The sequence below is a fragment of the Vicia villosa genome, linkage group LG4 (assembly GCF_029867415.1).
Source record: "Vicia villosa cultivar HV-30 ecotype Madison, WI linkage group LG4, Vvil1.0, whole genome shotgun sequence".
Classification (NCBI taxonomy): Eukaryota; Viridiplantae; Streptophyta; class Magnoliopsida; order Fabales; family Fabaceae; genus Vicia; species Vicia villosa.
Window position 1 is genome coordinate 666,753 of NC_081183.1, and position 16,794 is coordinate 683,546.

Sequence of the window (16,794 nt, forward strand, 5' to 3'; positions counted from 1 at the left end):
CTTGCAACACTTAAACTACACGTCTAGTTAACTAAACGAACCGTTCCGTTAGAACCGTACGCAATGGCATCAAAGTAAGGGTAACACAAGAGTGTTTCAAAGAGTTTCCATCTCCAAAACGAAAACCTATTTATTCCCAAACCAAATTACCCAAACGCGAAAATCAAAAAAATATGAACTTACTCTAGTCACAGCTCATAATCAATTTTAGAAAAAAGCGATTATCCAATAATCAATGGGAAACAAAATCGCGCGCACGACGCAAGTTTCCGCGTCGGAGTATTACCTCCACGAGTTACCGTCGACCTACAATTTGGTACTGAAAGAAGTTCTTGGACGCGGCCGCTTCTTCAAATCGATTCAGTGTAAGCACGACGAAGGTTTGGTTCTTGTTAAGGTTTATTTCAAACGCGGCGATTCCATTGATCTTTCCGATTATGAACGACGTCTCAATCAGATTAAGGATATTTTTAGCAGTATTGATCATCCTCATGTTTGGCCTTTTCAGGTTCGGTTTTTGATTCTTTCTGTTTTGGATTTTGGTTTTGATTTTGGGGTTTGTAGGTGGAAATTGTGGTTGTGGTGTGTTGATGTGGTTAGTGTTGAGTTAATTTGATGAAAGATTGGAATTTGAATGAGAAGTTGTTTTGTAGTTTGAGCTAATTGGGATTTTGAGAAGTTATTTTTGTAGTTTGAGCTTAATTATGAATTTGAGAAGTTTATGTGTAATTTGAGCTAATTAGGAATTTTCAGTTTTGGTTACTGAATGGTTTTGTTGTTTTTCATTTTGATTTTTGAGTTGAATTTTGTTGCTTGTTGTGCTGTGTTAACTCGATGAATGATGAGTTAGTTTGATTTTAAGTGCTTGGAGTTGAATGAGATTTTGTTTTGTAGTTTGAGGTTATTTATTTTAATTACTATGTTTAGTTACTGAAAAGACTTGTTTATATTTTGCAATTTCTTGTTTTGATTTTGATTTTCGTGTTGATATTTTGGTTGCGCTGTGTTTTCTGACTGATTGGTGACTTAGTTTTTGTTTCAATGGGTTCGAATTTGAATGAGATGTTTTATAGTTTGAGCTAATTATACTTACTGCTTTTGGTTACTGAAAGGACTTGTTGATATTCTCGTTTTTAGTTGTTCTGATTTTTGAGCTGAAGATGCGGTTGCGCTTAGGATAGATGTTGTTTGAGGAAATCACTGAAAGGTCTTGTTGGTATTCTGCTAATCTTTTTACCTGTTTTAATTTTGAAGTTGACGCTGTGGTCGCGGGGAGTTTCCTAATTGAGTTTTAAGCGATTTGATTTTAATGTCTTAAAATTCATGGTGTTGTATGTAGTTTGAGGGAATTTCCAATTAACATATTTGGTAGCCGAAAAGGCTTGGCGATATTGTGCTCGTTATTTCGATTGGTGTTTTTATGGATCTACTTTATGTTGCTCATGTGGCAGTATCTGTGATTTCGTAGTTTTGGCAAGAAACAGATAAAGCAGCTTATCTTTTGAGGCAATATTTCTTCCATAATTTGCATGATCGATTAAGCACTCGACCTTTTCTTAGTTTTGTTGAGAAGAAATGGTTGGCTTTTCAGGTCTTCTTCACTTGTACACTTCATTTTTTTTTTTCTTTGCATTTAAAAGTTTGTACTTTTGCTGACTTTTTTTTTTGGTTTGGGGTAATATATACAGTTGCTTTTAGCTGTAAAACAGAGCCACGAGAAGGGAGTGTGTCATGGTAAGTTTTGATTTAATTGAAATATACACAATTATAAAAGAGAGAATAGAGTGGAGATGGATCTATTTGCTGTTGATTGGCGTTGCATTTGCATTGATGTTATTTGTGCAAATTTACACTTTTTTTGTAGGTGATATCAAGTGTGAAAATGTGCTAATTACATCCTCAAATTGGCTTTACCTTGCTGATTTTGCATCTTTTAAACCCACTTATATTCCGTATGATGACCCATCCGATTTCTCTTTTTTCTTTGACACGGGTGGAAGAAGACTCTGTTATCTGGCGCCTGAGGTTGGATCCTTTTTCTTTCATATTACTATTTGATTATTTGTACGATCTGTCTTGTTTCAGTTTGTTGGCTCAGCCAAGATGCTTTTGTGATATTACTGAGTTTGAAGTTTCCTACAAGTTATCTTGTGAAATTATTGCATAGAATATTTCTGGGTTTCTGTTTACCTTCATTAGTTGATGTGAATTTCAGTATAAAGATGCAAGTGAAATATGTACCTCGTAATCTTCTGCTGATAGGCTTATTTAAATTTAGAATTAAGCAAGTAGCCCTGATGACTTGATTAAGCTAGGACTCCGGTGGTTATTATTTTTTTTCGTTTTACATGTTTATAAATAATACTGATCTGGGCTTTAGGTTAGACATCGAGGTTAATGAAAAAATATGTCATGCTTTAGCAGCCACTTTATAGTTCTTTTTTGGTATAGTTAACCATTTTGAACTTTATCAAAACATTCGTGGACACATTTTTCTTCTTTAGTTTGTTTAAAATTTATAAAATGCAGTTTGTGACTTGACAATAATCCTTGCCGTGTGTCACTACTTACATTTTTTCTTGCCGGTCAGTATCAGTGTCACTACCGTTTTTACGGAGCATGATTATATTTCTAACTCTATTTCTTTCATTTTTTTGGGGGATTTTTCCTGTCAGAGGTTTTATGAAAATGGAGGGGAGATGCAGATGGCGCATGATACCCCCTTAAAGCCATCAATGGATTTATTTGCTGTCGGGTGAGCAATCATTGCTGCAAGAATCTCAATCTTGCCGGAAATCTTATGTGCATGAAATTTAATTAACGGACTTTTCATTGGAGAAATGAATTGTGTGCATTTTTTATTGCAGTAATGCAATCTGCAAGGCAATATACTTGTGTAATTATGATGTTTAATTTGTTGTTGAGTTGATTATTGTATAGTTTTCTGTCGAATCTGAAGTTTCTAGATTTATTTTGTTGAAAAGTAACCAATGTGGTTTTGTTGGCACACCTATTTTTAATACTGTTTTAATTTGATTTTTTGGCTTACCATGTTTCTAAGGTGCAAATATTATTTTACTTTCTCAGGTGTGTAATTGCTGAACTTTTCCTCGAGGGCCAACCACTTTTTGAACTGTCTCAACTTCTTGCGTATCGCAGAGGGCAATACGATCCAAGTCAACATCTTGAAAAAGTACTCTATTTGTGTGTTTGTCTTATTTTGTCCTCTGATGGTTCCATCAGTAGGGGATTGATCCCTCCTAGCCATACTCATGACCCAGTTTTTAATATTTTAAGCACTGTATTCTCTATGGGTGCAGATACCAGATATTGGAATCCGTAAGATGATTCAGCACATGATTCAGTTAGAGCCAGAGTCTCGATTTTCTGCTGAAGGATATCTAAAGGAATATGCTGGAATTGTATTCCCTACCTATTTTTCACCATTTCTGCATGATTTTTACCGTTGCTGGAGTCCTCTCCATTCTGATATGAGGGTATATGGGTTTACTGAAATATATTTTTTGTCCATTGATTGTTTGTTGTTTTCTGTAACTTGCTTATTTTACCTTGATTATGTGGGGAACAATCTATGTAGGTTTTACTATGTCAGAGTGCTTTCCAGGAGATACTTAAACAAATGATGAACAAGCAGTCATCTGATGATGCAGGTGTAACTTCTGGAGAGCTTTTGGAAGAGATGGTTGCCAAAGAAAGCGTGAGTTTCATGAAGGACACACAAAGGAAAAGAGAAGACGTAGGCAAAGGCTTAGTTCATGATCATTATGAACTTCTTGGTGATATTAATGGCCTACTGAGGGATGCTAAAAATAATAATAAAAATCCATCCGGTCCTCAGCAAGTAACAGGGAATGCACAAGATTCTACCTTTCCTGAAAATCTAAAAAGTTTGCAGTCTCCTGGTGAGCTGCTTCAAACTATCTCCAATACATTTCGAGGAAATGATCATCCCTTTTTGAAAAGTATTACTATGAAAGACTTAAATTCACTGATGTCTGAGTATGACAGTCAGTCAGATACATTTGGAACGCCTTTTCTACCATTACCCAATGATACTATGAGATGTGAAGGCATGGTTTTGATAACTTCTTTGCTGTGCTCCTGCATACGCAATGTCAAGTTGCCTCACCTGAGGAGGGCAGCTGTACTCTTGTTGAAGGCGTCTGCCCTATATATTGATGATGAAGATCGTTTGCAGCGTGTTATCCCATATGTGATTGTAATGCTTTCTGATTCAGCAGCAATTGTGCGCTGCGCTGCTTTGGAGACTTTGTGTGACATTCTTCCCATAGTGCGGGATTTCCCTCCCAGTGATGCAAAGATATTTCCTGAGTATATTTTTCCTATGCTTTCTATGCTTCCTGATGACCCTGAGGAAAGTGTTAGGATATGCTATGCCAGCAATATAGCTAAGCTGGCACTCACTGCTTATGGATTTTTGATACACTCAATGAGCTTGAGTGAGGCAGGTGTCCTTGATGAACTGAGTTTGCCACAGAAGCCATTGACATCACCTACTCAGACATCTGGGAGAATGAAGATGATAAATAGTGATGTCCAGCTTCTGCAGCTGAGAAAATCAATTGCAGAGGTTGTTCAAGAACTTGTTATGGGTCCAAAGCAAACACCGAATATTAGAAGAGCACTTCTTCAGGACATCGGTAAACTTTGCTACTTCTTTGGTGTGAGACAAAGTAATGACACACTCTTACCTATCCTTCCTGCCTTCTTAAATGACCGAGATGAGCAATTAAGAACAGTGTTCTATGAAAAGATTGTTTATGTCTGCTTTTTTGTGGGCCAAAGAAGTGTAGAGGAATATCTGTTACCTTACATTGAGCAAGCTTTGAGTGACATGACAGAAGCTGTCATTGTTAGAGCCTTAGAATGTTTAACTATTCTTTGCAAAAATGGGTTCTTCCGGAAGAGGATATTACTTCAAATGATTGAGCGTGCCTTTGCTTTATTGTGCTATCCTAGTGAATGGGTACGAAGATCAGTTGTCTCTTTCATTTCTGCTAGCAGTGAGAGCCTGGGTGCAGTGGATTCTTATGTTTTCCTTGCTCCTGTTATACGTCCTTTCCTTCGTAGACAACCCGTGTCTCTTGCTTCAGAGAAAGCTCTTTTGTCATGTTTAAAACCTCCTGTCTCAAGACAGGTTTTCTATGAAGTCTTGGAGAGCTCCAGGAGTTCTGACATGTTAGAAAGACAGAGAAAGATATGGTATAGCTCATCACAGTCTAAAATATGGGAAATGGATTTACTTAAAAAAGGAATGGATGAGTTGGACTCGTTAAAGAGCTGGGCTGAGAAGCAACAAGGTTCTGGGGTTCAACAAACTATTGGAACTTCCCTCCCACAGCCAGGGCTAACTGATTGTGACAAAGCCGAGTCTAAATTAAGAGATATGGGGGCCTTTATGCATACTGATAGCAATATGGGGGGACATCGTGATCCCCAATGCTCGGAGAAGTTACAGTTTTCAGGATTTATGTCACCAACCTTTAGTGGTGTAAGCAGTTTGACATATGACAAGCCATCAGAGGGCATACCTTTATATTCATTCGGTATGGACAGGAGAGGAATGGGTATACCTCCTGCAGCATCTGATTCTCCATTACAAATGAATTCTCTGGGTGTTAGTTCATCTGCAATGCCTTGGGTTAATCCTCTTAGTAAGTCCTTTAATCTGGCCAATTCAGTTCCAGCACCAAAGCTTTTTTCAGGTTCGTTTAGCACCAGCAATGGTTCTAAACAGTTCCACCGAGTGGTACATGAACCGGATCCCAAGGAAAGTGAAACAGCTTTTGTCAATAGCACATTTCAAGATTTGGGACTATCTTCTAATAATAAAGGTGCATCAATTTCACTTGAAGAAGCTACTGCCCAAGCTGATTTATCAGGATTTCAATCTTTTGCTCGGACATCCATCCCTGATTCTGGTTGGAGGCCGCGTGGGGTGTTGGTTGCGCACCTCCAGGAGCACCGTTCAGCAGTGAGTGACATAGCAGTTTCTTCTGATCACAGCTTTTTTGTGAGTGCATCAGATGACTCTACAGTCAAGATTTGGGATTCCAAAAGGTTAGAAAAAGACATTTCATTCAGGTCAAAGCTAACTTATCACCTAGAGGGAAGCCGTGCGTTATGTGTAGCAATGCTTCCAGGATCAGCGCGAGTGATAGCTGGAGCATCTGATGGGTTTATTCATATGTTTTCCGTTGATCATATCTCTAGAGGACTAGGAAATGTTGTTGAGAAGTACTCTGGGATTGCTGATATCACAAAGAAGGATACCAAAGAAGGTGCCATACTCGGCCTTTTAAATTGCCCTACAGATAATAATAGCATTATGTATAGCACCCAGAACTGTGGCATTCATCTATGGGATACAAGATCAAATTCCAATTCTTGGACGCTGAAGGCTCCTCCCGAGGAGGGCTACGCCTTGGCCCTAGCATCAGGGTCTTGTTCCAACTGGTTTGTATCAGGGTCGTCCAGGGGTGTAATTACACTTTGGGATCTGAGATTTCGTGTACCTGTAAACTCTTGGAAGTATTCTCCTGCTTGTCCTATAGAAAAGATTTGTCTCTTCCTTCCTCCTTCAAATGCTTCTCTATCTTCAACCACTAGGCCCCTTGTTTATGTGGCTGCGGGATGCAATGAAGTTTCTCTTTGGAATGCAGAAAATGCTAGCTGCCACCAGGTATAGAGTAATTATAATTGTTTATAGTAAGTGAATGCAATATGTGCCAGAACACGACCTAGTTCTATCCAATATACTCTCTAAATTCAAAATTTTATTTATCCCGAGAGGATATGTTTTTTTTTTTACTGAAGGTTACCACCTTTCGTTTTTATGCAAGTACGTTAAGTGCTGTATAAGTGATAATTTATCACGGGCTGGTTTGATGATGCTAATAACTATGTTGGATCCCTTGAATTACATTGATGTTTCATATTTACAGTACTCTGATTATTTTCTTGTACAAACAGGTACTGAGGATGGCCAATTATGACAGTGATGCAGAAATGTCCGATATGCCTTGGGCCTTGGCCAAACCATCTAGTAAACCAACTTCTCAGTCAGATCCAAGACGAAATATTAATCGCAAGTATAGAGTTGATGAGCTAAATGAACCTCCTCCCCGTCTTCCTGGTATTCGCACATTACTTCCCTTACCAGGGGGTGATTTATTGACTGGTGGCACTGATTTAAAGATACGTCGATGGGATCATTACAGGTTTTGTGTTGAACATTAATCCCAATTACTTGTTTTTCTTGTGAAAATAGTCTAATTGAATTTATTTTATGCACTGTTTCTTTTTTCAGTCCTGACAGAAGCTACTGCATTTGTGGACCAAGCCTAAAGGGAGGTGGAAATGATGACTTTTACGAAACAAAATCTAGTTTTGGAGTGCAAGTTGTACAGGTAATTTATGTTTCAGCTTATTATGCTATTCAGCCTTTTTTAGGGGTGAGGGGGAGGTTGTCATTCAGTCTAGTGGCATAGACCATTACATTGCATGAAATTGTGGTTGGTATGGCAGGTTTTTACTCGGCAAATTGTACACTTCTGGTTGGATCAGCTAAACAGTTCCTTTTTATTTTCACCAGTTACTTCTGTTCCAACTACCTGAAATCAGCTAGTGTTACCTTTGCCGAACAAATCAAGAAACTGAACAAACCTAGCTATCATGAATATTTGCTTAAATAGTTTTTATGAATGTTTTTTTTTTCTTGTTCAAATTTTAGCCAGTCTCCATTAAAGTTTTCTATTATTACATTTACAGAAATAGAGAAAATATTGATGTGTGAATGTTTCATTCTTAATCAGCTTTATATAGGTTATTTCTACATTATGCATCCCTTTGTAAAAGTTATTTCAATGGCCAAAATCTTTTACTTTCTTCAGTCCAATGTTTTCCAATGGCCAAAATCTTTTACTTTCTTCAGTCCAATGTTTTCCAATGGCCAAAATCTTTTACTTTCTTCATTCCAATGTTTTCCAATGGCCAAAATCTTTTACTTTTACTGTTTAAATTTATTGTACCATCTAAATGCTGCTGGATATTGCTTGTTTCTTCAAGGCTTTAACTTTCCAACTTGATTAGAATATAGACAACAAAATTTTAGCCTTCTACTCTTGTTTGAACAGGAGACAAAGAGACGTCCTCTTGCAGCCAAGCTGACACCAAAGGCAATTCTTGCAGCTGCTGCTACTGATTCTGCCGGTTGTCATCGTGATTCTGTAGTTTCTGTGGCTTCGGTTAAGTTAAATCAGAGACTTCTACTTTCAAGTGGTAGAGATGGGGCCATCAAGGTTTGGAAGTAAATTACTAAAGTTCATCTTGGCATTGTTGCACATAATTAGCAATTCCTGGTAGGTAGAACTGTACATAAAGTAAGTTATAGGAACTAACCTATCAAACCTTCATTATAGTCCCCAATTTTTGATGTACCCTTGATCTGTACAGCAGGTATTGTTAATAGAGAATTAGAGAAGTTTGTTAAGCTTAGAGTGTTCATGATGCCGGTAGTTGGCTAGATTATCCTGTGTTTTTATTTTATTTAAATAGACTTTTAGATAGAGCACACAAGTTTCTTTGAATGTATCTTCTTCTTGGCTGGCCTGATGATATCTCTTGAAGGTAGATTACCTTTTTTCTTAAGAAGTTCCGAGTCTTGTGGCTCCAATTAGTTGATTACAATTGTTTGCTTCATGTAACCATTAATGTGAACAAGGATAGTTTCTCCCATCCATAAATACAGATCGTTGCTCGTTGCGTATCTATTTTAATTCCTATGTCCTTTTTTCTGTTTCATTTCTCATCCATCCATGGCTTACCTTTGTTTTCTGTGCTGGATGTTTAGTGAGATTTCTATATATAACAGCGTCAGCATGCTCAGAATTTGAGTATAGGTTGGCTCAAATGAATGTAAGAACATGTTCAATAGTTGAGTATGAATCCGTTCAAATGAATGTGAGATTTTTCAACAGATTGCCAAACACATTATCAACCATTTGATAATTCTGTGAATGATATTTTCTGATTGCTTGATACTAGGAGCCAAATATGAAAATTGATTTCTTGCAGTTTGTCTAGATTTATAATTCTCATAAGTTTTACAAATACGTCGGCTTCTCATTACACCAGTGTGACAGCCTTATAGCAAGAACGAGAGAAACTAAGTTGCAACTAATCATCGAAATTGCAAGTTATGGAATATTTATTCACCATCCATCATATTTATTGCTGTGCTGTCAAAGGTAACCATATAGGTAAAATAATATTCATGTTAATTGACCCGAAAGAACTAACGAAGCGTGTCTGATGACTCTCGCGACTCTCCAAACTTCGTGTTGTACTTGACGCCATGATTCTACAGTACGTAGTTTTTTGGCCATTTGTACAGCATCACCAATTCCAGGGAATGATTGAGAGCCATAGCCATTATGTTTAGATGGTCCATAGATCTGAAAAAACAGTGGAAAATAAAATTAAGTAGAAGTTTTCATAACTTTTCAACTTTCCAATTGCTCTTTAAGATAAGAAAAGCCCCTAGAAAAAGACTTGCCAAATGTTTATGCCATTGCAATCCAGAGAGACCATCTCTGTCAGTGAATGCGCGCTCAGCCATCATCAGTCTATCATTTACTTCTCTCACTTTCAAATGCTCCATCTTCCATGTTCTCCAATTTTTACTTTCTTCAATTTCCTGAAAAAAAAACACATTTCAACAATCTATTTCCATATTGAGCTGTATGATAATTATGTTGTTATGGTTTAAAGATGCTCAAAGACATACCTTTATTTGGTTATTTATCTTGGTAGCTGCTTTTTCAAGCTCCATGATGGACTTATACATAGGAGACAAATTTATATCCTTATTTGAAATCTCACTCTCCAGTTCCTTCATGTTAAGCTAACATTCAAATATTTGATGTTGTAAGATTCTCTCAAATTTAATGAAAATAGTCTGTTATTACAAATGTTTGACTAAATCACCTTAAGCTCCTTAGCATATGATACATAATTAAAAGGTAAGAATTCCTCATCTGCTAGCCAAAGTGCTATTAGACCCCAAACACTTGCAGCTGTTTTCCAGAACATAAACAATTACTAAGGGTAAGAGAAACACTGAAAACAAAATTTTATCGAATTTAATTTATATACATTGACAGATTCAAAAGCATAAAATATTTTCGCAAAATGAAAAAGACCCTTTGGATAACACTAGTCTGATGTACCAACCTGCAACATGTCTTTGAAACATAGGATCACCAAATTTTTTCATCCAGACGAAATCATCATATAGTGAATGATAAACCGGGTATCCTGCAACATATTTGAAATAATTTTTTTCTTCATATTTTAGTGACAAATCAAAAAAATTTGTGTATAGAAGAAATGAAATTATTGATATGATTAGAAGAATTAATTGTGTTCTACCTTCTCCAAAGGATATATCAGTTGCTGGAATCCCCACATGCTGCAGAAAAGCTTTATAATCTGATCCTCCTCCTCCTAACCTTCCAAACTATTAAATAACTGTATTAGAACTTAGTAATCGCATGCTTCATGTATATTCATTCATGATCACAATGAATTGAGCTTACAAACACGTTATAACGAAGATAGCTAGTTAGTTACTTGCATAACAAGTAAGTTACCTGAGGAGAGCTGCCAGAGCTAGTCAAAGAATCATAGATGCTCCGAGATGAGTTATTTGGATCTTTCACCTACAAATGGAAAAATAAACTCATTATCGACACAAGTATTGGTTAAATAAACTCATCATTGAACTTCCGTCATACTTTCTGAATAGCTTTTTTGATCAATTCATCAAGCTGTGGAGTAGCACTGGCATAGAACCCTGGTCCAGCTACTGCACAGTCAACATTCAAGTAAGCAACTGCTCTTGAAGTAAGAATTTCTCTGTTCTCTTCTACCCATTCTGTTGATCCAATCTGTAAGAAATGAATGTGTGTCAAATTTTGAACTTTTGTGTGAAAGAAATATAGAAAAAAAAAAGAGAAAGAAAGTTATTACTAGGCCATATTCCTTAGCATCCCAATTGCATAATATGATTGTTCTTCTAGGCTTCCACCCTCTTTTCTGAAGCTTCCCTAATCTTTGTGCTACCTGAAATAATCAAAACGAAAATCGCAAACAACAAATGCAATACTTGTTTACATAGTTCGGCCAAGTGTGCCTACGTCTGCAACTACATAGTAGAAAGCCATTGTTACCTCAAGCAGTGTTGCGGTGCCACTATTGGGATCAACTGCTCCAAAAGTCCATGCATCTCTATGGTTACCTAAGATCACATATCTACAAACAGTTGCAAAAGTTAGTAAAAGTTTTGCAAAGGATATAGGAGGAACTTTTTCATACCTGTCAGGCTCTTCTGTTCCTTCAATCACACCAATCACATTTTGAATTCTTGTTATAACATCCTGCCCCTAAAAACGAATATCCAAAATTTTGAATTATAACACAAACGTTATTCAATAAGAACTTAATCGATTCGAGCGGATACATAAACACTTATACGATACCGTGTAACTAAGATTGAGAATCCCTGGTCCCGGTCCAACCCTATAAGTAGGTGCATCTTTACTTCCCTGCCAATCATCTTCCGCAACAGGACCACCAATTGACCTAATTATCTTCTCGCCATCTTCACCCGACACTGGCAATGAAGGTATCAAAGGAACATCACCGCTTTTCTCAACTTCATCCTTCGATATTCTCTCGCACGCATCACTGCTAGCCCAACCGGGTGTTGTAGGATCTCCAGTCCCACGATAAACACTCCCAACCTGAACACCGCTCGGTGGCAACCATTTTTCATCAGGAAACCACTTTGATCCGCCTCCACCTCCGCCATAGTCCTTTCTATCCGAATATATCACAACTCCAATAGCACCTTCTTCATATGCATTCCTCACAATGTCTCCTCTAAAGATCTTTCCGTACTTCGCCAAAACAACTGTATTCGAAACATTGATTCCTATTTCTTTGAGTTTCAAATAGTCCTCCACCCTTCCATAGTTCGCGTAAACCACAGAACCAACGACCGTACCTGATCAGTTCAGCGGTAAGAGTTTGACTTTATAATCTCAAATAACAGAATTCAAAATTCCGGTAGTATAATAGTAGTACCTGACTTGGCATATGCATGGAACGTAGGGACAACTTCATCAGCAACATCAGCATAAGGATCACCTTCATAAACTTGTTGACTAAGGTTAAAGCTAATGGAAGAAGATTCTGATTCTGATGATGATTTTGTCAAGACCAAAGAACGAGAAAGAGGATATGTAAGAGAAACATCATAGGATGTTACATGGGAAAGTATGTTACATGAAGTGAGAACTGAGACAACATAAGCTGCAGCTTCATTGTTGGCTTCAGAACCTGCTATGTGGGGCCTATGTGTGAGAATTTCAAGGTTGTTTGATATGGAAACATTATCTGAAAAAGAATCTGATAGAAAGAGAGAATGATAATAGGCAGGATTCTTGGTTGGAGTAGCTAGAAGTAACAAGTAAGAAGTGCTTATGGCTAATAAGGTGATTGCTGTTTTGATCATTGTATAGGTTTTGAAGAAAAAGTAATAGATTCTACTATTGCATAATTTGGTGGATATATATAATGTTTTTTTTTTCCTTAACTTATTTGATGTTTTTTAAGTGCTTAATGTAGGATAAGTTTCTTGGTTTTTATGGATTCTTCTCTGGTTTGGTTGTTCGAGAGAGATGGAGATAGAGATAAAGACTGAGTTTTATATTATTTGGAATGATTGATTTGATAAAGAAACATAACATATAGTCTATGTAATGAATGTGAATTTAACAAAATTAAATTATGTTTATTATGGTTACAATTGGACACATGACTAATAGATATTTATAAAAAATATTCATGAGAGTAAGATAAATACCAACACAATAATAGAAATGTGGTCTATAGCACATGATCTTATATTTTTTCACCATTAAATTATGGAGTCTTCATTCAACTTCTTAAATAAAATTTCTCAAAAGTTTGAGACTTTGAATATAAAAATAGGGAATTTCTTAATGCACACCCATAACCTTCTAGCGCACTGCGCGAAAATACTTTAATGTCCCTAGGTTTCAGAGATGTATCTCTGGACGCACTAAATTTAAGTTGAAACATAAATTATTTCGAAAATGTATATACGTAACACCTTCAGAGGTATAACTTTGGAAACTTGCGAGGTAGAAGCAGAAAAATAGAATGGAAAAACAACAACTTGACAAAATGAAAATACCATTGATATTCTAAAATCAAAAATACATAAGGGATTTTAAAATAGATCAAACATCACACTTCAATATCTAGGTGGATTTTGTAACATCTTGATAATATCATCGGCCGATCTCGAAACAGTCGCATCCATCGTAGATCCCATTCATCGTTTTCTTAACATATCCAGGTGGCTCAATAAAGCAGGTAAGATCAGAGAGATTAACTCCCGTCTCTTAGGTCTCATTCATCGTTTTCCATCGCAATTGCCTAAAATGAACCCTAAATCGAAAACATGAGTTCCATAAGTATGGGGTACGGGCGTTGTTCATCCTTAGGGAAAACAAAGAGTTTTGGAAGTTTTGATTCGTAGGTTTACACAAGTTTGAATATGCGATGAAAACCTTGTTGTCATTATGGAGACATTGCTGTTATTCACAGGACAACAACAATTAGTAAATATGAAAAGAAATTGTGGGGTTGTCCATGTTTTGAGGTAAGCTTTAATGGTAAATTTTTTTCGTGGATTTTTTTTTGGTAAATCTTCTTCTTATGACATTTTTTTTTGATTTCTTAATCTACCTAGGGTTCTAATCAGGTTGGGTGTGGCTTCTTTGACAGGTTATAGGAAGAAGTTGGAGATGAGAAGGATCAATTCATGATGAAGCAAAAATGTAAGTTGGAAAAGTTAACAAAAGAATACGAGGAAGCAAAAATGGAGGTTGGAAAACTAAGACTCACAAATATTGAACAAAAGCAAGAGTAGTTGGAAATAGAAATGGCTATGAAGAACACGATGAAGTGGACTAGTTTTTGGGAAGATTATGTTTTTTCTTGTTTTCATTGTATTAATAGTCAAAATGTTTTAATTTGGCTGTATCAATTTTATTGTTTGTACCAAATTGAATGACCAGAAAAGTTAAATTACAAGAGTTAATTGAGTTAATTTAGTTGAATTATGTACCAATTTTAGTTGAATGCATTAGTGGAATAATGTACCATTGGAATTTTGTACGAGTTTTAGATGAATGTATCAATGGAATTATGTACCACTTTAATTTCACTGAATTATGTACCAATTTTACTTAGTAACTTGAATGTAAATTTTTTGAGATGTTTATCAATATGCATACATTATACCAGAACTTTAATTTGTTACCATAGAATATATATTATTCTTAAAATTTAAATATACCTTGTTCAACATTCAACATTCATAAAACATTGTTCATACTACAATGTGAAATCTTAAAGACCTTATACCAAAATACCTTGTTCAAATAGGCATACAAAACAACAACATAATCTTCCAACATAAAACATGTCAAAACAAGTAGTACATAACTAAATATTGTTCATAATACAACATAAAACATCTCAAAACAGACAATACATAACTAAACTAAACGTTCTTTTTATTTGGAGCGATTATCTTTATTGGAGTAGTCATCCTCAGGGTTGAGCCAATTGCATTCTTGAACATTATGTAATACCAGAAGATGATTTCTTGCTAACACTCAAGTTCTTTGGCCTTCCTTGACTTGGTTGAGATTACTGACAAACTTGACTTGCTTGAGTTGTGTGTGTAAATTGACTGGGTTATTGATTTTGTTGAGCTAATTAAGTAGGTTCTTGCTAGTCCTAGCTTGACTGTCTTGAATTGGATATGGATATGGTGTCATCTTACAAATAGACTTATTCTGACATGTCTTCTTGCATCTATTGCATCTAAGAATCATTTCAATTTTTCTCACTTTATGATTTGTGTCGCCTTTGGTCTTCCTAACATTTTTATTTATTTATGTGGTTGGAGATCTGAATATTCTGTCTTGACCCACAAATTAGAGTGACTCTCAGGATATATCACATGATTATAGATTGCCTGATACCTTGATTTCTTGTAATACTTTGGGATGTAGTCAGTTACTCTTAGGTTCTCACTGTTCATGGATGATATTGCGTGAACGCATGGAAGAACTGTGGTTTTCCATTTTCTGCAAGACCATAGACATTCCTTCAAGTTGACAAAAAAATTTCTGCTTGATTTTCAATATGTTTGACCTTAAAAATGTGTTCAGCTAACACCCTACAACATTTTTCAAAATCAATATGGAAATTTACTAATGAATAATGACTTTTAGTAATGAAAAATGACATTTATCTTACAATCCATAAGTTGGTGTATGTGATGGTTCTCTCCAGTTTCTTCATAATGTTGGGTAAAAAGTCTTTATCACTTAAGTACGAGAATCTCATCCTATCATGTGCCCACTTTTTCATAAGGTAAGTTTTGATTTTTCCACCATAGTCACCAATGGATTAGCCTTTGATTCAACAATGGTACTATTAAATGCCTGATACATATCATTAAGAACGGAGTCACATTTTGAACGTGTCTTGAAAAATGATTTACTCCAAAATCTACATGGTGTCTTCATCTTGTGCTTAAAATCCTCTTCATTGGCATCTCTCATTCCTCTAAATTCTTTTTCTCACGCTTGTTGATAAGTTGATTTGGAAGCCTTCCATATGATTTCTTTCAATAACTTTCCACAAAAATTCTTCCTAAAGTTGTTATATAAATTTATCACACAAAATATTTGTTTGACATTAGATAATAGCTCATCCATTGCAGATAATAAACCCTAGAATACAACATACATAAATAGTCACATTAATAAATTAGAAATAACATAAAGAACAAACATGAAAGTTTAACATAAATACAACATACCTTTTGTTGATCATAAATAAATGTGTAGGAAAGACACTTATTCCTAACTCCTAAATCATCAATCAAAAGCTTCAAAAACCATGACAAACTATCTTTTGTTCCCCCCTCCACAACATCAAAAGCTATTAGCAGCATCTGATTATTAGGATCTCTACCAATTGCTTCCAAAAGCATCCATCAAGACCAATGCCACGCCTACACAACTTGAAACTCTTCTTACATGCAACATAACATATGTATAATCTTTTGAAATAAGGCCTTTTATCATCAATCCCTTCTTGCACATGTTGGACATTTAATTTGATCGTTGCTCCAATATTTGTTCTTAGGATTTCATGACAATAGTCATAAGTTCTTGTGTAATCCCCTTGAAATGAACCATCATCCATGTCCCTAGTTGCAAATCTAGACCGAATTGTATTTGTCTTATTATCCCCTACATTTCATTTCCTTTGAACTTTTTCCTTTATATCCTTAATCTTCGTCTTATGATAGTTTTTAGGAAATTTTGAATCCCCTTACTCAACCATTTTGTACTCATCATCTTGAAATTGTATTCTCTACTATAAGTGTGGTTATCAATTACTTTGCTAAGTTGCCAAGTTTCCTCCATAGGCAACTTAGCACAATATGCTTCCCACTCACACCCTCTTTACGTCTAACCCTAGTCTTTTGTTTGTGATTTTTCTTAAACTTGAGGTTCCTACCAGATTGGAAAACATATGTTGTTATTGCTTCCTTAAACTCGCTTTTAGTACTAA

General features: G+C 35.9%; 2 protein-coding genes across 2 annotated transcripts; one reads left to right on the forward strand and one right to left on the reverse strand.

Annotated features, from left to right (window-relative positions):
• The first annotated feature begins 24 nt into the window (after positions 1–24).
• On the forward strand, positions 25–8,813 carry LOC131594279 (serine/threonine-protein kinase VPS15). Its single transcript, XM_058866365.1, has 11 exons — positions 25–508; positions 1,469–1,591; positions 1,689–1,734; positions 1,865–2,025; positions 2,676–2,755; positions 3,088–3,193; positions 3,321–3,497; positions 3,599–6,724; positions 7,015–7,262; positions 7,352–7,451; positions 8,178–8,813. Exons 1-11 carry the CDS (start codon positions 236–238, stop codon positions 8,352–8,354), a joined length of 4,617 nt encoding a protein of 1,538 aa, XP_058722348.1. The 5' UTR covers positions 25–235; the 3' UTR covers positions 8,355–8,813.
• Positions 8,814–9,097: 284 nt separating this feature from the next.
• LOC131594280 (probable glutamate carboxypeptidase LAMP1) lies at positions 9,098–12,840 on the reverse strand. The gene is made up of 13 exons (XM_058866366.1): positions 12,190–12,840; positions 11,583–12,109; positions 11,419–11,486; positions 11,274–11,355; positions 11,074–11,166; positions 10,839–10,991; positions 10,695–10,763; positions 10,474–10,561; positions 10,276–10,359; positions 10,030–10,118; positions 9,830–9,946; positions 9,599–9,739; positions 9,098–9,497 (listed from the first exon to the last, which is right to left on the reverse strand). Exons 1-13 carry the CDS (start codon positions 12,617–12,619, stop codon positions 9,315–9,317), a joined length of 2,124 nt encoding a protein of 707 aa, XP_058722349.1. The 5' UTR covers positions 12,620–12,840; the 3' UTR covers positions 9,098–9,314.
• Positions 12,841–16,794: the final 3,954 nt, after the last annotated feature.

Coding starts and splice junctions, on each gene's coding strand:
- LOC131594279 (XM_058866365.1), top strand. CDS start 236: ATGGGAAACAAAATCGCGCGCACGACGCAAGTTTCCGCGTCGGAGTAT. Junction 509..1,468: donor CTCATGTTTGGCCTTTTCAG/GTTCGGTTTTTG, acceptor GTGATTTCGTAG/TTTTGGCAAGAAACAGATAA. Junction 7,452..8,177: donor TTGGAGTGCAAGTTGTACAG/GTAATTTATGTT, acceptor TTGTTTGAACAG/GAGACAAAGAGACGTCCTCT.
- LOC131594280 (XM_058866366.1), bottom strand. CDS start 12,619: ATGATCAAAACAGCAATCACCTTATTAGCCATAAGCACTTCTTACTTG. Junction 11,487..11,582: donor TTCTCAATCTTAGTTACACG/GTATCGTATAAG, acceptor ATTCGTTTTTAG/GGGCAGGATGTTATAACAAG. Junction 10,992..11,073: donor ATGCTAAGGAATATGGCCTA/GTAATAACTTTC, acceptor CATTTCTTACAG/ATTGGATCAACAGAATGGGT.